We start from the raw sequence: 22,673 nt of genomic DNA on the forward strand, positions 1-22,673 counted from the left end.
GGTCATACACTAGTGCAATTTGGGTACTTTTAATGCTATTTCGATGGCTGGGACGGAGAACTCAGAAGAAAAGTGTCAAATTGCATGTGTTCCAGCTCTAATTCCGATCCGCGGTCCTGCATGCATCAGATCAGAGCCGGAGACTGCACTCTCCGGCTCTGCAAGTTCTGCACTCATTATCTGTCGGATCCGGCAGCCTTGGCTGGGATCAGCTGCCCAAGAGCTGCTGGGTCACTATTACCCCTTTCACATAACAAATGCCAGATCACTGACGTGACACGGGGGCGTGGTGGAGCGTTGGCGCACCATCAGGGGGTGGGGGAAGAGGCAGCGCTTGGAGCTGATGCTGCCTTTTCCCTATAGTGTCAACAGGACCCGGTCCTATGATCCGGTTACCCTTTTACACTGCCCAGCAACCTGGGTAAAACCCTTCTTTTAAACCTGGGTCGGAATGCCAGGATGCTGTACCCGGATTTTTCCTTTTGGTGCTTTCACACCACACAGAGACCCGGGTCGGACACACAACCCCCACATAAGCATAAGGTAGTAAAGTCAGGCTTCCGTGGCTGCCCAGAGCTACAGCCACGTTGCGTGAATCGGGCCCACAATAAGTGGCATTACAATGCAATCTGATGTCACTTACCCTTCTTACTCTGCTGGTCATCGCAGCTCTCAAACGTACACGGACCCCAGGCTGACCAGGCGGACACGTCGCACTCTGTCGGGCACGGCACATGGCACAGCTGGCTGGTGCTCAGTGGGAGGTCGGTACAGAGCTTGGCATCTACTGGCTTGGATGCTGTAACAGAACAATGACAAACAGGTGCATAGGATAAGTATGTAGTTATCCTTCACTGTAGACATATGTCCTATCATCACAGCAGCACGTCATGGTCAGATAGCACAATGTTTTTCTCTATCGTTATCGTCCGCGGGACATTTCCAGGGATGTGGGCCAAGCGACCTAACAGTGTTTTCCAGATCTCCTAGCCGGTGCACTGGTGACACATTTTAAAAGATTCCGGCAGTTGTTAGTGATAGAATCAGGAGCCCCACAAAACCAGGCTCTGGGTCACTGATCCACAGGATACGCACCACACACTATAACGCAGGGGGACCATCGGTGGGTGAAACCATCTACGGTTCCCTGGCAGAGGGTTTCACGCCATCGAGGTTACCTATAAATGGTACCTTCGATGGATAAACCACCAGCGGCCATCCCTACCGGACATGTTTAAAGTAAAACTTTTAGTAGTAGATAAACTTAAATAAAATGAGTTAGACAAATATTCAAGATAAACGGTGTATTGACAATTAAATAGATTAAGTGACGTCTGCATAGCCACAAAACTATTTAAGTGGTTTTTGTTGTTGTTGTTTTTTGTGATAGGAGTTAAAAGGAAGCTTGTCTAAGCTGATACCCCCCTCCCCTCCTATGAAGGGGGATTCGGTTATTTTATTATTTGGGCCTATCAGAGTAGAGGGTTATTTATAGCTAATCTGAATATGACCACTTCCTTTTAGGTGCACAGAAGACCACCGACCTTCCCTTTCGGTTCTCTCCGATTCGGCTAATTATTTAAAATCAAAATAAATTTCGGATTTTCGTCGGGAAGGCGCTTTTGACCAGCAGCCACATAAGGCATAAGTAGTCGTTGAGGGGCACCCACCCTTTTCCATGGACGGCTAGTGTACGGGCATTTCTATGGGAAATGGTCACACTATGCCAGAGCAGGAAGTGGTGTTTGCCTTCTCAGCGCGGGTTATGCCTTGGGCCGGAGGAGGCGTTTAAGTCATCTCATTACTATAGTTGGGACGGTTAAGTCGCTGCCTTTGGTAGTATTGCCTTAATTGGCTAGAGCTAGTTTTACTTGCCATCCATTACCAGAATGGTCATTCCATTTATATAAATGCTTAATGGCCTTTCAAACTTAAGCAGTGGATGTCCGTGTGTTTATTTTGGTCTGTGACTTTATTATAGTGATAAGCTCGCTTAAAAATGTTTATTAAAGGGCTATCACAATAAATGAATACACGACTTATATGTTTTTACATATTTTGTACTGTATTGTTTCTATTGCTATCTTAGGAATTCACCCGATACAGGCAGGAACGAGCAATCTAGGCTGTGCCTGGTCATTCTGCTAACTGACATTTGCAGCATGCAATGAGACACCCTGTTTCATCCTTCTCAGTGCTCATCATTGTGGGCGGGTTTCTGCTTTACGCTTGATGTATTTTTATGAAGCAAGAAATCGGTTGGGGGGGGGGGGGGGGGGAATATACAGGTATAAGGGCAAACGATACAGGAGCATGTTGGAAGTTCTGTACTTTTACTCATTTTGTCTCTTCCTGTTACACTTATGTACAGTACTAACGTATTTGTAGTCGCATATTAACCAATTAGGTGATTCATCGCGCTCTACGGGCACTCTTCACACCGTCGTTAGGGGCTGCGCCCCCTTAATTTGTGAACGTTTGTATTGTGAGAAATATGGTTAGAATTGTCTTGCAACTTGAGTTATAGGTGAAATGTGTTAAATAGAGAGCATATGATTTGGAAGGGGGTGTGTATTCTTTTGTTTAATTAAAAAGCGGCTACAGAGTAAGATGTACATTGATAGTGTGGATGGTACAGTGACATTTGTGGGTGTGGGGTGTGTGTGTGTGTTGTTTAGGTGTGTGTGTGCAATAGTATAGTAGGGTGTTTTTGAGTCAGCGGCTCCCCACTGGCGGAGGTCACAACACAGGAAAACAGGAGGCTGGGTAGTGATAGGGGTGTGTGGGCATACGGGGGACTAAAGAGGAGGGTGGGGGAAACTGTGCAGCTTCTGCCAGTGGGTGAGGGTCCAGCGTGGCAGCACAGGAGTACAGGACGGTGCCCCTGAGTCAGTGTCTCCTCCTACAGGGTGGGAGTTAGGGTGCATGAGAGCGGGTGCACTGGGCAGTAAAGCATGATAGGAGAATATGGGCAACACAGGGTGAGCGGGTCCCCACTGGCGGAGGCAGGGCAGTGATAGGGTTGTGTGGGCATGAGGGGTAGTAAAGGTTTTTGGCTGTTGCAGAGTAGGGATTGCCATTGGTGCAGACACCATTGATGGTTGGCATTGATGGCGATTTTGCACCCTGCCATCGATAGTAGTAAAATATTACTTGGATAACCATCGATTGTTATAGGTATCGATGGTCATCCATTATATCTGAATTGCGGGAGGGGGGGCAGCATATACCGGATCGCAGTTGGATGCAAGTTCAAAAGTAACAGAATCTTGTGGGCGGGGTGACCTCTGACATGGGGGCGGACATATAATTAGCAGAAGGTAACGGACATGCTGACACGGCCATAGAATGTTTATAATTAAACACTTGCGTCATTTCAGGCACATTAATATTAAGCAGCGGGTTTACTTGTTGTTTGAATCTGAATGGAAAAGCGGAGCGGGGGTATTATATTTATGTACAGACGGTAATTCTCCGACAGTAAATTCTTCTAGACCCTCAGGAAAATTCATGAACTAGGAGAACGAGCGAGCATTTATTAGAGCGGATCTGCAGGGATTTTATTACACGCATCCCCACCATCCATAACATGCCTGCTGTAACTGCTTATTTTATTCATTATAATTCATTTTAATAGAACAAATTGTAGGACGGATTCTCTCGGCTTGTTTCCGTAAAATACTACACGGCTATCTGTCTCTTATAAATGAGGAACTGCCGCTAACATATGGGAGAGAGCTGCACCAGGGAAAACATATTTAGTGAATACATCACTGAGTATAGGAGTAATACAGTTCTAAATCTCAATTAACATAATTAATGCTGAGATTAGCATAAAGCCCTTTAATCCATCATCGCCTGGAAATCAATATATAATGGCTTAACCTTTTGAAACATCTATAAAAATTGTTCATTTTTGAATACAGTCTGTGATTGCTAACGTGGTTTGCGGCTAGCGTTGGCATGTCTAACCTACAGGCGAAGAACCGCATGAAAGGGACCTTCTGGTGACCCCCACCCTACTGCTTAGTGCTGGCCATGCACGTGCAATGTTTTACTGTTATGATCGGGTGTGACAAAAGCGGTTAGACCCAAAGTACCGACCAATTAGCAGGTGTCATTTCTTAAAACCTAACCGTCAAAGAGCTGATTGGTTAGCACTTTATTCCTCTCCATGTTTCCACCTCTCCTTCTAGTAGATTCCAGCATTGCCCGGTATTCCTCCAAATACCCTCACTTAGCTCTCTGAAGCAGGAATGGGGCTTCTTTGTCCATTGAACTGGACTTGCCTAGATGAGGCTCCAGTTCTAACAACTGAGTTGGTATCGGGGATGCTGGATCCTGATGGCGCAGTGACCTAACGCAGGTGGCGGGCATTCATCTCCTGCATTACTGGACTTTACGCGTTTATAGGGTGGTGGGCGCCAGGCCTCAGACTCTCAATACACGTTCATAGGGTGGTGGGCACCAGGCCTCTGACTCTCAATACATGTTCATAGGGTGGTGGGCGCCAGGCCACAGACTCTCAATACATGTTCATAGGGTGGTGGGTGCCAGGCCTCAGACTCTCAATACACGTTCATAGGGTGGTGTGTGCCAGGCTCAAACTCTCAATACACGTTCATAGGGTGGTGGGCACCAGGCCTCAGACTCTCAATACACGTTCATAGGGTGGTGGGCGCCAGGCCTCAGACTCAACATGCGTTCATAGGGTGGTGGGCGCCAGGCCTCAGACTCTCAATACACGTTCATAGGGTGGTGGGCACCAGGCCTCAGACTCTCAATACACGTTCATAGGGTGGTGGGCACCAGGCCTCAGACTCTCAATACACATTCATAGGGTGGTGGGTGCCAGGCCTCAGACTCTCATTACACGTTCATAGGGTGGTGGGCGCCAGGCTTCAGGCTCTCAATACACGTTCATAGGGTGGTGGGCACAGGCCTCAGACTCTCAATACACGTTCATAGGGTGGTGGGCACCAGGCCTCAGACTCTCAATACATGTTCATAGGGTGGGGAGCGCCAGGCCTCAGACTCTCAATACACGTTCATAGGGTGGTGTGCGCCAGGCTCAAACTCTCAATACACGTTCATAGGGTGGTGGGCACCAGGCCTCAGACTCTCAATATGCATTCATAGGGTGGTGGGCGCCAGGCCTCAGACTCTCAATACACGTTCATAGGGTGGTGGGCGCCAGGCCTCAGACTCTCAATACACGTTCATAGGGTGGTGGGTGCCAGGCCTCAGACTCTCAATACACGTTCATAGGGTGGTGGGCACCAGGCCTCAGACTCTCAATACAGCACATTTTACACCTTCCAGGCACACTTAATGCAGAAAAGCAGATGCATATGTTGCATTGTGACCAATGTAATAAAAACGTATTATTAGCCATTGGAATAAAGGTTTCTGCATCTGTCCGCTCTGCAGATTTACTATTTTCATCATTCTGTAACCCACAAAATAATTATTACAGTTATGTTGCCTGCAGCCGAGTTAGAGTAATCTGCACTAAATGAGTGAATAAATATACCCAGGGCGAGGCCTAACGTGTGAGTAACGATCCTCTAGGTGAGGCCTAATGAGTGCGCAGCTATCCCAGGGTGAGGCCTAACGTGTGAGCAGCTATCACCAGGACGAGGTCTGATTGAACGGATATCCCCAGGACGAGATCTAATGAGTGAACGACTATCCCCAGGATGAGGCCTAACGTGTGAGCAGCTATCCCCAGGACGAGGTCTGAGTGAGCGGATATCCCCAGGACGAGGAGTGAATGACTATCCCCAGGATGAGGCCTAACGTGTGAGCGGCAATCCCCAAGATGAGGCCTAATGAGTGTACAACTATCCCAGGGTGAGGCCAAATGAGTGAGTGTGTATCCCCAGGATGAGGCCTTATGAATGAGTGGCTATCCCCAGGACGAGGCTTAATGAGTCAACGGCTATCCCCAGGACGAGGCCTTATGAGTGAGTGCCTTTCCCCAGGGCAAGGCCTAATGAGTGAGTGGCTATCCCCAGGACGAAGCCTAATGAGTGAGCGGCTATCCCAAGGGTGAGGCCTAACGAGTGAGCGGCTATCCCCAGGACGAAGCCTAATGAGTGAGCGGCTATCCCCAGGACGAAGCCTAATGAGTGAGCGGCTATCCCCAGGACGAGGCCTTATGAGTGAGCGGCTATCCCAAGGGTGAGGCCTAACGAGTGAGCAGCTATCCCAAGGGTGAGGCCTAATGAGTGAGCGGCTATCCCAAGGGTGAGGCCTAACGAGTGAGCGGCTATGCCTCCAATATTTGATTCTTAAACTGCCCCTCTGGAGCCGCTACCGGTAATAACAGAGCAAATACAAGCACTACAACTACAGTATAACAAATCTGACAGCAAATCAGGGGCTTAAAGGGCCGCATGTGGCCCCAGGGCCACCTAGTGCTCATCTCACTGATAATAAAAGATCATCTACATCTGGGCTTCCCATTAATGGAAATCCCGAGATATAATGCTGACTTCTATATATATACAGTATATAGAGTGATTAAAGTCAGAGTCTATTCTATTACATGCTGATTCTCTATTAATGTTCTAGCTGCAGACAAGAGCTCCGATATTCTATAAGCCTCTCATCACTTTAACAGATGCTAAAGAGGATAAGGGTACGCGGAGTCATAAGCAAAGACCGCAGCGGAGTATAAATAAATCATACAGCCACAAATAAACGGAGAGCTAAAGACACAGACACCGCCAGCAGATGGGAAGGACGCAGCAAGTACGAGGAGCGCAACTTGCAGTTCTGCAGCTGTTCCAGGGTGTTACAGCAGCTGTTATAGGACAGGGCATGCTGGGACCTGTAGTACATCAGAAGCAGTGGCGGAACTAGAAATTTTGCACCCCCCTTCCAAAAAAGTCATCCCCCCTATACATCAATTATAATTTTTATTATTTTACATTGCCAGGTTACATGCTCAATGCCAGGGGTTTCATGCTCGTTGCCAGGGGTTTCATGCTCGCTGCCAGGGGTTTCTGGCTCATTGCCAGGGAATACATGCTCATTGAGGGTGATTCTGGTTGGCTCGGCAAGCTGCAAATATTGCAGCCTACCGAGCACCAGAGACGCTGCCCAGCCGAATACAGCTCAGCTTTTGAATGGGGGCGTTCCCCTGGGCGATTCTCGTCCCTGCCATCCCCCTCCCTCCCTACTGCGAACCGCCCGGCGAATGAGTAACTCTCTGCGGTTGTTTGCAGTCGGTCGGGGTTTGCCCATGTGCAAACCCAGACCATCAGGGCAGGGCCGAATTCGGATCACTACGAGTGATCTAGAATCGGCCCCATTGTTCATTGCCATTGCCAGGGAGTTACATGCTCGTTGCTAGGGGGTGGAGTCACCGTTTCCATAATCGGGCACTTCCAGGTGACGCTGTACACTCTGTGCTCCTCTGACGCTAGAGGTCCAGTAGGCCTTTTTGGAGGGCAGATTTAGCAGGTTTCATGCGGACAGCCAGACCACATCAAACCTTCAGAGACCCTGCTCCCCACATCGCAGCCTCCCCCCCACTGTTGGCTGAGCTTGGGCTGTGGTGACATGGTTACGCCAGAGGTGAGAAGTTAAATCGCTGCAAGTTCTCCATGGATGATTTGGGAAACACTTTTTATTTTAGGTGGGAAAAAGCAAAAATGATTGCGGTTAAATTCAACGCACCTGTTATTTCGAACGTGATGGACAGGAAAGGCGCCTCGCTGGCCTTTGATGTGCCGTGAGCATGGCTGTCTGCAATGAGAAGTAAATGCAAAAATTCCATTTAATGTTCAAGTTGGAAAACAAGTCATATTTATATTTATAGATGAAAGACATCATTGCCGCAGAACAGTGGAGCTGCTGTTCTCCACAGATACATTAAGTTTTGAACATCTAAATAATGTTGCTTATCAAAAGCATTTAAAAAAGTGTTCTTCAATTGTGTAGGGAGCGGAGATTTGTTTCTTACACTATAAGCCTTTTTACAAAAAAAGAGGTCAAAAGGGCATTTGTCCTGGACAAATGTCGGGCCACTTGTCTACTGATTGAGCTTGACTAGGACAGACCCCTCAAAAAATCTCTGAGGTTCTATTCTTTCACAGGAGTTAGCTGATATGGGAAAAAAAAAAGTAAAACCAAAAACCTGATAAACTATAATTCCAACAGAATATAAATTGCAACCATGATATACTGTAATAGATTGTGGGCCTGGTTCTGAGTCACTTGTAATGTGGTCGCAATAATGGATAACTTCAGTGGTCCTGTGTAAATATTCCCCCCATATTCTACAGTCGAGTCACGATATTTATGACCACCTCCTACATTTGACGTCAGCAGAGTTCAACCCATGAAGTACGTCATGTGGATTACGTTGGCTTGGTGGGTATATAAGGTGTAAGATGTAAGATAGGCCTCCTGTACACACATCACTCGTTGCTGTCATGGGTAAAAGGGTCCATTTGTCCAAGGTGCAAATAGGGATGATGATTGGCTTTCGGCAAAGAAAGCAGTAATTCTGAAACAGCACTGTGTGTGAAATATTTGCGCACTGCTGTGGTGAAGGCGTATGTCACACGCCGCCGCGGCGTAACACGGCGGGCACAGTACTCACTCGTCCGTGCTCGCCGGCGGCTGAATGTGTCCACTGGGGTCCTGGTTGGGCAGGCAGTGGCAGCGCTGAGCAGCTGTGATCGGCAGCATGGATTCAAACAGAGGTGCGGCAGTCTGGCTGACAGGATGCCGGTGCCCGGAGACCGGCGCCGCCATCTTGCTTGAGGGCAAAAGCGGTGATTGGCCAGGTCAGGGCTTTTCCTCCCATTCTGACCAGACAACCAATGGCAGCCCATCCCTTACTATAAAGGGGATCTGCCTAGGTCAATCTGAGTCAGTACAAATTGTTCCTTCAGCCTGCTTGCATCTGGGGAAGTCCTGGCTATCCTAGTGCCTATGCACACTGCGCTCTCCAGCTGGTTGTCCCTGCTGGCCTCTGGCCCCATCGCTGCTGCCTCAGGTGTGCTACCCTGTCCACTAGCCTTCCCTTCTGGATCTTCTCCGGATCTTCACGATACCCTCCAGATCTGATTCCGGTTCCGGATTCTTTAGTCTTGTCTTCTGCATACTCTTCAAAGTTATTCTACAAATCCAGGATTCAAATCTTCAATCTTCATGTACATCATCTCCTTATTCTTCAAATTCCAAGCTGTCTGGTCCTCATCTTGTCTTCCAAAATTACGCAAAGACTTGCCTGCCTGTTATCTTGTATTACGCAAAGGACTGCCTTATTTTGTTCTTCCTGCTAAGTATATCAGAGACTTGTCTTCTATTATTATAATCTAATTCAAGAAGTATTGATGCTGGTTATGTTATCCCTTTTATGAGTTCATTCATTAAACCTGCTCCTTTTAACCCATCTTCTGCTGGACACTCATCTCTTCCTGAAATCAGCAGGACACCATCAAATCCACCCCCTGTGACAGCGTATAGTCACTGGACAAACGTCACCGTTGCAAATAACCAACATGAAAACTATGGAACACCACATGCCATTGGGAGGTGAATGTCGGAGTGAAGCAGTTCAACATCAAAGTGAACATGAGGGCTACCAGAGGTATGTCTAACGCAAGAGTTCAGTAAACCCTACTGGGTATGGGGCTTCAAAGCTAACATATGGAGACTGCACCTTTGCTAACGAAGATGCATTGGTGGAAAAGGCTTCATTGACAAAAGGTTGCTTTCTCCAATTAGTCACATTTTCCGCTCCATTGAACGAATGTCAGGTGAGAAACATCGGAGAACAAACACCATGCAACCATTGCTGGAAGAACACAAGCTGGTGGTGGCACCACTATGGTCCGGGGAATGTTTTCAAGACATTCACTGGGCCTACTCCTCTATGTAGAAAGAACTCTTGACTGACTTGGTAATGAATCCACCCTTGCAGATCAAGTACATCCATACATGCTGATTGTCTTTCCTGGGGTGGGTGGAATCCTCCAGCAAGACAATGCAAACTGTCCGACTGAATGGACAAGCATGACCAAGACTTCCAAGTACTGCCCTGGCCTGCTAATCACCTGGCCTTGAACCCAAATGATCATCTGTGGGACCACCTCAATTGTCGCGTTCACTCTGTGTGTCCTTCTCCACTAGCTGTGGGATTCAGTGCAGTCAGCATGGCTCCCGGTACCAGTGCCAACCTACCAGCGCCGTATTGGGTCACCCCCAGCCTGTCTAGCTGCTGTCCATGCTTCACACGGCGGTTACTCTGGCGATTTGCTGGTGGTCATAATAATGTGACTCAACTGTGTAATAGGTAAATATTAGATAGCGGTGCTGAGTCTTGAAATGAAGAGGCTGCGGATTTTCCATACATCTCCAGGCCAATTCTCCATCATGCCAATTAGCGATCCAATCCACCCATCGGCAGACTGAAATGATCACCAATTTCTAGGCTGTTTGGTAAAATCTGGCATGTTTAAAATTCACCCCAAATCTACAATGATTATAGGCAGGTTGTCTGTACCACGCTCACTAATAATGGAGAATGTATTTCTCACATCTGGGTTTCTTTGGAGAACACATCAGTGTTCCTACGGGTAACATATTTATCTTAGCCCAGGCGTGGCCTGGAGGAGCATGGAGTAGCAGCTGCACACGCTAAGCTGCAGCTCCCACAGACCATCCTAGGATGATATCCTGAGCCCTAGAGAAAGAAGATAAACTCCCCCATCAGGGAACCAGAAGGCACGGATACCTGCGGGAGTGCTGCTGGCGCTGTGACGTGGAGCGGTGAGGCGGCCGCTTGAGAGGAAGCCGGCGGAGAAAACGCTGGGAACCAGTGCTCCAGTCCCTGAGTGCGGGGAATAAAGATACAGGCGGACCTGAGCATCCGGTGACGCCGTAGCTGTACTTCCGGCCGCTACACGCTGTGGAGACGGAGGGACAGAGTATTTACTGAGGCTGCAGAACGCTGCTGTGACCCCTGCCACTAGACGCTCGAGGTGGAGGAAAGGAGTAGGAGAGGAGGCTTAAGCAAGGACTGAATCCTCTGACGGACAGTGCAGTGGACGTGCTGCAGAGGTGAGAAGCGCACACTGCGCACTGTACATGGGCTACTACTCTTGGGGATACTGATGCGTATGCCTCTGGTTTGTTTGTCCGCAGCAGAGGATAAGGAGACTATTGTGCCCCGGCTACACACTGACTGCAGCTTGTGGATGTGTGGAATTTAAAGTGTGAACACCCTCACCTCAAAGAGTTGTTGTATATTGCTGAGTATATACTGGTTGAAAAATCTTCCCTTGATATACCTGGCTCATTACCTAGGTTGCATGCCTCTGACTTGTCTATCTGCAGTAAAGGATATGGAGGATTATTGCTCCCCGGTTAAATACTGACTGTACTCTGTGGATGTGTGAAACCCAAGGTGTGTGCATCCTGTCTTCTAAGAGCTGCTGTATATTATAGTGCACACACGGGTGAAACATCTCTACCTGAGATATTTAGGCTCCATACCTGGGCTGCATGCCTTTGATTTGTCCATCCGCAACAGAGGACCAGGAGCTATTTCTCTCCGGCTATATACTGACTGCACGTGGTGGATGTGTGAAACTCAAAGTGTGTGCACATTGATTTTTAAGTGCTGCTGTACATACTGGTTGAACTCTACTGGACATACCCAGGTTCCAGAGGGCGCAGTGCACTTAACGGTATATGAAAATTCTGTAAACCGTATATAAGCCTCACTAGCAGTATTGTGCAAAATATATTAACAGACTAAGGGAACACTGTTAATTGAATATCCTCACCTCCACCTCACTCCTTAATAAGAGGAAGTATAAACTCTGCATAAACCATCCGGTCCATTTTGAATGATGGTGAAAAAAACCGCAGCGGAGGCGGCGGCAGCAGCTAAACTTGAAAAGTACGCACGCAATACCCAGACCTCCAAAATGGCGTCCCAGAGTGTACCTAGCTCACCCTCCTCTCGAACAGAGCTAGAGGACTCAAACACAGAACCAGTGCAATCGACACAACAGATCTTACAAGCAATTAATGCCTCAGAGCAACGTGTAACAGAAAAGATCGGCCAGGTCCAAGTAGATGTTTCTCTGCTGAGACAAGACATACAAAATATCAGGGAAAGGGTGCAAGAAACAGAACACCGTATCTCACAAGTAGAAGATACTACCGCTCCCTTAATGAAGAAGGTAGAGACCCTTGCTCAACAAATGGTGAGCATCCAGTCTAAGATGTCGGATATGGAAGGGAGAGCCAGACGGAATAATATCCGCATTGTCGGACTCCCGGAGAGGACGGAGGGGTCCGACCCAGAAAAATTCATTGAACAATGGCTCATGAAAGTATTCCTAAAAGAATCGTTCACGCAGCAATTCGCTATTGAAAGAGCCCATAGGATACCATTGAGACCATTACCTCCAGGAGCTCCGGCAAGAACTCTAATAGCCAGATTACTGCATTATAAAGATAGGGACACCATCATGAGACTGGCACGAGAGAAGGGTACAGTCATGTATGACAACCATAAAGTAGCATTTTACCCAGACTTTGCTACGGATGTACAAAAAAGTAGAGCCGGCTTCATACAGATTAAGAGACACATGCGAGATCTGGACATAAAATACTCAATGGTATTCCCGGCAAGACTACGAGTAATCCATTAAAATGAAACTCACTTTTTCTTAAATCCAAAAGACGCCGAGGACTGGCTTGAGAAAAAAAATATAAGAAAGCCTGCTGCCCGAAATTAAAATCTGATGGGGGAGGAAGTCTGAGAAAGGAGAGAAAACGGCATAAAAATTTTTTTTTTTTTTTTTTTTTTCTCTTTCCCTTTCCCTCTCCTTTTTGTACATGCGATACGAGACTGTATGGGAGACAAACACTATGAATTCAGCAAACATGGTTCAATACAGTTTAAAATGGAGATTTTTTCCTTTTCCTAACCCTATTAAAAATGTTTATTTTTTTTTTTTTTTTTTTTTTTTTTTTTGCCGTTAAGAAATAATAGGGAAGACATGGATACAAATGTGGGAGCCTCCATGTGCTAATATAGCCATGGGAACTAGTAGGTTCCTTTACTCCCGAAGGGGAATATAGCTTGGTGTATGTCGAGTGTAATGGGAACTAGGTATACCTTAAGGGGTGAGGCTATACAGGGTGGGCTAGGGTGGGGGGATGGGTTGGTATATGTATTGTATTTGTATGTAAAAATGTTTTTGTGTAAAACAGGTCAATTGAAAATAATTTCTAATAATGCGCATAGGGTGACCGACATAAAATGGGATAAATCAGTCCATGTTTGGAGGGGTTATTATGTGCCTAGTAAATGCTGTAAAATGTATGAAATATGGTGGATGGAACAGACAGGAGTGTATATATGGCTGAGCAGCTAAAAGGGATAGGCTTCCTGAGCTGGAACGTCAGGGGATTGAACAATAAAATAAAAAGGAATCTAGTGATGTCGCAGCTCAGGAAATATAAAGCAGATGTTGTATGCCTCTTAGAAACACACTTGTATGGGGATAAAATCAAGTCACTTAATAAATCATGGGTGGGTACATCGCTCCACTCTACATTTACCAACAATGCTAGAGGTGTAACGTTGTTGATAAGGAAATCCATAAAATGTCAAATAGAAACTAGTGTTATTGACCCCCAGGGTAGATTCGTCTTCCTAAAAGCTATTATAAATTTTAAACCTCTAAATATTTTGGCAATTTATATTCCCCCTCCTTATAACAATGAGGTAATGAGGCAGATAATGTCATTTATTGCAGGATCCCCCGACACACCAGTAATATGCATGGGTGACTATAATAATATAATGAGCAACGAACTTGATAGGTGGAAGGCTAATAGAAGTCAAATGAAACCCCCAGATAAAATCCAAATGACTGCATTTTCGAAATTAACACAAGAAATGGGCCTAGTAGACATATGGAGGGTCAGGAACCCAGATGTCCTTCAGTTTACATGTTATTCCCCTACGCATAATACCTTCTCCCGAATAGACCTATTTCTGATATCTCCCTCCCTTGCCCCTGCCATAATTAAAGTAGAACATCTATCTAAAGGAATATCAGATCACTCCCCTATATGCCTCACCATTGATCTGAATCAGGAGCGGGGTAAAACAACGTGGAAATTAAATCCATATTGGCTAGAGGTAATAGACAAAAATAAAGAAATGCAGACAGAATGGGAAAATTATATGGAGGATAATAAGATGCATTATAACCTAGGAATACGCCATGATGCTCTGAAAGCTGTACTAAGAGGCTCCTGCATTAAAAAAATAGCAGTAATTAAGATAAACAGTAGAAAAAAAGAGAAAGACCTAGAAACTAAATTCCAGCAGTTGGAAGCCGCCTATATTAATTCTAGGACATTGGGTAACAAGACAGAAATGATAGATGCAAAAGAGGAGTGGGTAGAATATTTGTTCAATAAATCTAAAAGGAAAATGCAATTCAGCAGGCACTGTCAGTACTATCAATCGGAAATAGGGGGCAGTCAACTAGCCTACCTTGCTAAAGATGGAAAAAGCTGTAATGTAATTTCTAGCATTAAAAACCAGCAGGGCAATATATGCTACACAGGGAAAGAGATAGCAGAGGTGTTCCGCAAGTACTATGCTGACCTATATGGATCTGGAGAGAAATGTACATATGCGGAACTTCAGGAATATCTAAAGCACATTATAATGCCCTCTCTGACGATAGAAGATGCGGATATGTTAGAAGTTCCATACACCAAAGAGGAAGTGGCGGAGGCCATCTCCTCCCTTCCCAATGCGAAAGCACCAGGGAGGGATGGTATTCCCATAGAAATATATAAAAAGTATGCAGACTTTTTTGTACCATATTTGACAGATTTATTTAATACACTGTTAGAATGGGGCTCCCTTCCCCCTACGATGATGGAAGCGGTTATTATTTTGATATTGAAGAAGGAAAAGGATCCTATCTCTCCAGATTCATATAGGCCAATATCGCTACTAAATACAGACGCAAAGATATTGGCCAAGATAATAGCCATTAGATTAAATAGGGTGATTAAGTCCATAGTGCATATGGATCAGGCTGGTTTTATGCCCGGTAGAACCACTACCCAAAATCTGCGCCGTCTGTTCTGCCACCTACAAGGGGAGCAGAGCGGAGAGACGGAGGCCTTGGTTGTGTCTCTGGACGCAGCCAAGGCCTTCGATACGGTAGACTGGGACTACTTATGGGCAGTTCTACAGAAACTGGGATTTGGGCCTCGATTCATCAAATATATCCAGATGCTGTATACATCCCCACATGCAATGATGTCGGTAAACGGATATATTTCAGAATCCTTTGAACTCAGGAGAGGAACTCGGCAGGGATGCCCGCTATCCCCCGCCCTGTTTGCCATGGCAATCGAGCCATTGGCAAGTAAAATAAGGTCAGACCCAGATATCAGGGGAATCTCGATAGGTGAAAAGGTAGATGTTATAGCACTTTACGCCGATGACATGTTAATCTTCTTGCAAGAACCAGGGAAGTCCCTCCAAACAATGCTAGATCAAGTAAAAGGGTTTGGGAGAGCATCAGGGCTGTGTATTAACTGGGACAAGTCGAGCATGCTCCCAATATCAGGGAGGATACCTGAGGAGTATCGCGACCTGTACCAGTTGAAATGGACCCTTAAATTCAAGTATTTGGGCATCTGGATAACCCCAAAAATGCATATGTTTGCTCAGTTAAATGTAGAGCCAATTACAGCTTGGTTTAAGGAAAAGGCACACATATGGAAAAAACTCCCAATTACAGTTACTGGGCGCATAAATATGATCAAGATGGCAGTACAGCCAAAATATCTATATGTCTGTCAAAATTCACCTATATATCTCTCCAAGGCAATATTTACACATATAGAAAAAACCATACTCTCATTTATCTGGAAAGATAAACAAGCCCGCGTTGCAATCAGAACCCTATATAAACCAAAAGAGAAAGGAGGATTATCGTTGCCAAACTTTAGGAACTATTATATGGCTTCACAATTGGCACATGCCCAGGGATGGGTTAATAATAACTTGGACCAAACTACCCAGGCCCTCTTTGAAAAGCAGATGGGTCAGTGGGAATCTCCAGTTCACTTCTTGCTGTCTGGATGCCCCCTAAAAGGGATTCATCCAATGTTTCGACAACTGGCATTGATCTGGAGACAGGTGCATGAGATGGGGGAATGGAGGGGAATAGAAGCCCAATGTCCCATATGGTTTAATAGGAAATATAAAGAGCTTGTAAAAATATCAGTAGATAATATATGGAAAAAGTGTGGTATAGTGGAAATGGGACAATTGTATGACAATGATCAATTTAAATCTTTTAGTCAATTAAGTATTGAATTCAATATACCAAATAAACAATTTTTTAGATATCTCCAGCTGCGACATGCCATAAATAAGCAATTCGGAGGATACACTTTGGAGACCTGCACATCTCCCATTAAAAAAATGTTACAAACTATGAATGGGAGGTCGCAGGTTTCAAAACTATATGCTAACATAAACTCGAATCAACACTCTGAGATATTAGAAAAATTAAAGAACAAATGGGAATTGGATATAGGCCGCTTGTCAACAGAAAATTGGAAAAGCATACTGAGGTCAATTAAATACGCCACAAGTAGCATTAGATACCAGCAGATATATTTTTATGTCCTCCACAGGGTATATCGCACCCCAATGATGTTATATAAGGCAGGTATAAGGGACAATACTAGATGCCCAAAATGCACCATGGAAGGAGCAGGGTTCTGGCACCTAATATGGGAATGCTCTAGAGTACAGATGTTTTGGGAGGAGGTATGGAATGATATCAGACTTACTGCCCCAAATATAGTACAGTGTGGTCCCAGGGCATGTCTTTTTGGATTAGAGCTAGGAGGAAGCAATGAAACACAACTATATCAGTATATTATCACTTTGACGACCTTGGCAAAAGTGATCATTGCACGAACTTGGTTCGCAGCGAATCAACCAGATATAGTAAAATGGAGAGCCTTGGTGAGAGATGTGATTAGACACGAGAACCATATGCATTATACAAGAAATACGATGACTAGGTTTCATGATAAATGGGATAGATGGCGGAACTCCAGACTACATAAAATAAATGATGAAGAAGAAGAACAGCGATATGATGGGCATTGATTCATTCAACATAAGAACAGGGGTAAGGAAAGAGGGAGGGGGGTGGGAGCGGTAAAAGGGAAAATAATACATGCTCACAAAGTATATATATATAAAAAAAAAAAAAAAAAAGTGCACAAAAAACTACATATGTCAAATATGTTTAAGATGGTTTTTACACATTAAATGCACAGACTAATAAATAAAACTAAATCAATAGAAATGAATTTATACACGAGTAAACACTAAATTAAATAGGTGTAAAATTTAAATATATAAATAAAGTCTTTTTCACAAGTAAATGCACTTGGAAATTACACTATAAAACCTGGTATATAAAGGGTTAGTAATTGATCTAATAATAATGTGCTGCATGAATCAATGCCTAATTTAAATTTAAAAATGAATTTAAAGGAAGGGAAGGAGGGGAAGGAAGGAAAAAAGGGAAAAAAAAAAAGAAAGGAAAAAAAAAGAGAAAAAAAAAAAAAAAAGAGAAAAGGAAAGAAAATAAAAATCCCGAAATAACGATAAAAAGTGGACTGTATCAATAAAGAATGTTAGGAGGAGTATGCGCGGTGAAACAATGTATTGTAATTGATCAATGACCTGTAATTGTTATTGTCTAAATGTATGTTAGTCATGTAAATGTATGAATTGTGTTTTGTAAGTGTATGTTTGTGATATTATTTATGTCTTTCTTTTTGTATTTGCTTTTTTTTATATACAAAACCAAATAAAGAATTTTAAATTAAAAAAAAAAAAACATATTTATCTTAGCCCAGTAGGAACTCCCATTAGGGCCTTCTCAAAGTTGGAGAGTGACTGGGCTTCTCTAGTCTGCATAGACCAGATGTGACTTATGTATACCGATAGTTTCTAATTATGGCATAGACTCAAAGATACCAGTTCTGGCTTTGTGTGTAAGGCAATTAACTATGCTCTAGTGAGGGGATGTCACATCCACTTGTAAACATACTGGTCAATAAAGATTATTTTATGCTACTACCGTTCCGCCAGACGGATGCGCCGATCAGTGGGCAGTGATGATCGGGGATTCCTTGAGGGATAAAGGATATTGTGCATGTTGAAAAGTATGATTCTGCGATTCCCGCTGGGATCGGGGGATCAAGATTTTTACACATTTAATATCCCCAATCCTCAGTCGGGGACTGAGGGATTGCCACAATACACCATTGGTGTATGGTGCTATTATACTGAAAGTGGTGCCGTCACCATGGAAACCAATTATTGATGATATATTCAAGCAAAAAAAAATAATTTTATTTTAAACATTACTGCTGAGCTATGTGACAACACCACTGCATGAAGCTTAGGCCCATTTGCAGCCTTAGGCAAATATTTTGCCTGTAAGTGGAATTTACAGTAGGTAGCGTTTTCAGCGGTGACGGCGCATCACACTGTTATTAGCACTATCTGCAGAGAAAAAGCTTCTACATTTTTGTGAGAAAACTGCTCTGAATATAAATGTACCTGTAGGTCTATATAAATATGATTTGCATAAATATCTGTATTTCCTGCCATCAGCCAGTGCAGGAGACGCGCTCAGTGACAGGCAGGGGACTGGAAGATTGATCAAAGCCTTATTTGACAAAAATAAGCATAATTATGCAGGAATTACCGTACCCATATCCTCACTTATGGGTGCCTGGCATACTGTCGGTGGGGAGTGCTGTGACCTACAATTTGCATTTCAGGGTTTAATATGTGAGGAATTTTCTCTATTCCAAGATGTGTTAGGCATCTAAAATCAAAATACGATGATAGCAAACACGTGCAATAAACTGATCAGTAATGAACACAAAAATTGGGAGAGGGCTGCATAAGCCAGAACCCATATAAGAGCCCTGACTTAAGTTCATGGAAAGTTCAGCAAGGATAAAAAACTTAGTCTGGTTTCTGCCTGGATACAAGCTGGGCATTAGGCAGGAGCCTATCAGGGATTAGTGGGAGTAGCCAGGCAAAGGTTATATGTAGGACAGATGATCATGTGACCTCACCTTTTCTCTTTCCATTTTGAAGTGCTGCAGTCCTGCTGTCCTGCGCGGATTTGAGGTAAGGGAGATTTTGTCTTGCAAGTGCTCTATATTGAAGTATGCCCCGTCCGAGACGCTCTGCGCCCCCCCCCCCGCCGCCTCGTGGATGCGGCCCGGCCGTTATCTGCGGCGGGGTACCGCCGCCCACGGGTGAGGGTGCTGGGGGCACAGGAGTCTGCTGTTGCCGCTGGCTCCCCTGCTGGGGGCCTAGCGGCGGGGCTCATACTGCCTGCAAGCAGTCAGCTTGCCCCGGTGAGCGTGGTCAGCGCTCCACCGGGGGTCGTGCCTGCGGCTGCCTTAATAGGCGAGCCGACGGGGAGTGACCCCGTCGAGGTCCGGGCCTTGCCGGGTCCCTCGACGGGCGTGGATGTGCCCCCACTGCCTCAGGTCGCGTCCGTCGTGGACGCGACGCCAGAGGCTTCTGATCCGGCGCCTGGGGGCCTCGCTGTCCCTCAGGCGGCGGACGTGCTGCAGGGAGCGGTACGGGTCACAGCGCCGGCTGGCGCGAGACCCGTGCCCGAGTTGCGGATGGAGGGCGGACTTGTGTTGATGTCGCGGGCCCCGGCGCCGGCTGGCGCGGGGTTCGCGTCATCGCAGGCGGCGTCAGGCGGGTCTCCGGGACGGGAGCAGGCCCCGGCGCCGGCTGACGCGGGTACAGCGTCATCAGTGCCGGCTCCGGGGACCCAGGTGGCTCCAGTCCCGGTAATTCAGGCCGCAGCGTCGGAGGGCGCGCGGCCTGAAGTAAGTCTGTTAAATGCAAACATGAGGGCTTCTTCCCTTGCGGGGGGAAGCCCAAATCAGGGCATGCTGGTGGGGAGTTTAGTGGAGGGAGGGTTAGGAGCAAGGAGGGAGAGGGGAGATATGGTGCTGGGAGTCCCTCATGCCCCCAGTGGTTGGGGGGAGGGGCTGAGTGCACCAGTGTCAAGGGAGTCTGCAGCAGCAGCTTCTGCAGGCTCTAGTAATTTTGTGCAGAGGCCAGCAAGCAGCACTGGCCTGGGGGGATTTAACCTTCCACCCCCAGGTTCAGGGCCGAATACCTTGGGCCCCGTGGGGAGGGGATTAGAAGTGAATCAGTCCTGGAACCCAGTGTTGTTCCAGGCAGGCATGCCCATCGGCACGGGGGGTCTGGGGTTAGTATACTCTAGGAGCACAGTAGCAACGTCAGTACAGTTGCAGGGTCCCCCCCTAGGGGGGCAACCCGTAGCATCTTGGGGGGGGGGGGGCTTGTCCACGCCTTCATGGCAGGGTGCCCACCCAGGGACATTGGGGCAGTTTTCTCCAGGTGGGGGTTTCCCCGGGCAGTGGCCCCCTGCGGGGTCCCCGTATTTCCAGTCTCTGTTAGGGGGAGGGGGTTATGGGGCATGGCCACAAATAGCGCCTTGGAGGCATCAGGCGGTCCCATCAGGGGTGCCACAATTCTCTGCGGGTTTTCAGGGCGTCCCCACTAGTCAACCACTCCTGTGGTCCACGGGGGTTCAGGGGTACAGCCCACATAGCTCCGCTGGGTATGGATGGGATCCGTGTTTTGGTCCTCAGGGGCCCTGGTCTACATTAAGGGGACAGGGGGGAACCCTGCCCCAGGTTGGTAGCAATTCTGTGGGGGCTCAAAGCGTTTTTTCTCCGATGGGAGTCCCCCCGATGCCAAGGGGACCCCCACCCAGTGCCACAGTGTCAGCTCCACCTCCCCCGCCATCGGATGCGTCGGTGGAGACGGGAGGTGGGGGCAATTTGTTGTCTTCTTCCCCCCGCCCAGTTGTGTGTTCACAGGAAACGAGTGTTTTAGCATCATCGGTGGTTTCCAGAAGGAGAAGTCGGGAAGTCAGAGAGGAATCAAGGACGACTGCGGGGTCAACAGCAGCAGGTTCCAGGTTGGCCGTTGCGGCCGACGAAGTTCCGGGGACGTCCGGTGCTGGTGAGTGCACAGTTGCTTATTCAACATGTGATTCCTCAGATAGTGATAGCACCAGCGTGGGGTCGGATTCCCCGCGTCGCCCGCGTAAGCTGGCTAGGCTCATTGCGCGTCATGTGGCGAAGGCAACAAACAAGGATAAGGTTGCGAGTTCTGCGCCTCCTCCCACGGATCCCCCTTTGTTTACTGAAATGGTGCATTGTGCCAATACAGCAGTGACCAGGGGTCTCCGTAAGAGGATGAGGGAGAAGATTAAGAAAGGGAAGTATGTTGACATGTTCACCCTTACGGAGGACATGCGTCAGGCCTTTGAGAAGGCAAAAAAGGCGGACGGTATCGGGGAAAACGCTTTTAGGAATTTCCATCAGTGGTTAAGGGGTTTCCTGGTTTTTGCAGCCTGCTATGCGGAGACCAGGCCGGCCGAGTACCCAAATGTTGTGAAGTATTTGTTTTTGGTACATGAGATGTACTTAAAAACAAAGGGTTACTCCTGGAGGGACTACGACGAAAAGTTTCGTCGCAAACAGGACGGAAATGCAGTGTTACCCATGGGCTTTAAGGACGTGGAGGTCTGGTTGGAGGTGACACAGCAGACCAAGCCCCAGGGGGAGGTGGCAGCGAAGAAAACGGTGGTGGCGGCATCCCCAGCCGCCAAGACAGCAGGAAAGGGCAAATGTTTTGCCTTTAATGACGGCAAGTGCGCCAGGGGGGCGAACTGTCGTTTTCGTCACTCGTGCAGAGTGTGCGGGGGCAACCATGCAGCTAAGGACTGCTCCGCAGCCCCAGCTGGGAAGTCGACTGACGCCGGGGAAACCGGCGGAAGTCACAAGTAAGGCGTATTCGCCGGTAGTGGTTTCTGAACTGGTTAGGTGGCTCAAGGGATACCCTGATGCCGTGGCGGCTCGTTTTTTATGGGAGGGTTTCAGTTGGGGGTTCCGGTTGCCCATTAGGGGTTCAGTTCATGTGGTGGCATCTAGGAATTTAAAATCTGCTAGGGATTTCCCCCACATTGTTAGGGAGAAAGTTGGGGCGGAAATTCGGTTGGGGCGCATGTGTGGCCCTTTTAGTGTTCCCCCTTTGCAGGGTTTGTGTATTTCCCCGGTGGGTGTGGTTCCCAAAAGCACTCCCGGGAAATTTAGGTTAATACAACATCTGTCACACCCTCACGGGGGCTCGGTTAACGATGCCATACCTGAGGAGCTTTGCAAAGTCAGGTACCAGTTGTTTGAGGAGGCCCTTAGTTTGGTTCAGGAGTGTGGGCGAAATGCATTGATGGCGAAAGTGGATATTGAGTCAGCGTTCAGGTTACTTCCGGTCCACCCAGATTCTTTGCGGTTTCTGGGTTTTAAATTGAAGGGAGAGTTCTTTGTGGATAGGTGCTTGCCTATGGGCTGCTCAATATCCTGTGCGTATTTTGAAAAGTTTAGCTGTTTTCTTCATTGGTGCATTCAGAGAGCCTCGGGATGCCAGGGTATTGCCCACTACCTGGATGACTTCCTCTTCGTGGGCCCTGAGGGTAGTGCGG

General features: G+C 46.9%; 1 protein-coding gene across 1 annotated transcript in view; it reads right to left on the reverse strand.

The window, feature by feature from the left end:
* Window positions 1–22,673, reverse strand: part of THSD7A (thrombospondin type 1 domain containing 7A) — a 367,288-nt gene that overhangs the window by 58,948 nt on the left and 285,667 nt on the right. The window contains exons 7-8 of the mRNA XM_083186796.1: window positions 7,687–7,755; window positions 644–799 (exon numbers count right to left, since the gene is read on the reverse strand). Of these exons, the coding sequence (XP_083042922.1) occupies window positions 644–799; window positions 7,687–7,755 (225 nt within the window). The remainder of the gene's footprint in view (window positions 1–643; window positions 800–7,686; window positions 7,756–22,673) is intronic.

Source organism: Crinia signifera, chromosome 5 (genome assembly GCF_055691185.1).
Source record: "Crinia signifera chromosome 5, ASM5569118v1, whole genome shotgun sequence".
NCBI lineage: Eukaryota > Metazoa > Chordata > Amphibia > Anura > Myobatrachidae > Crinia > Crinia signifera.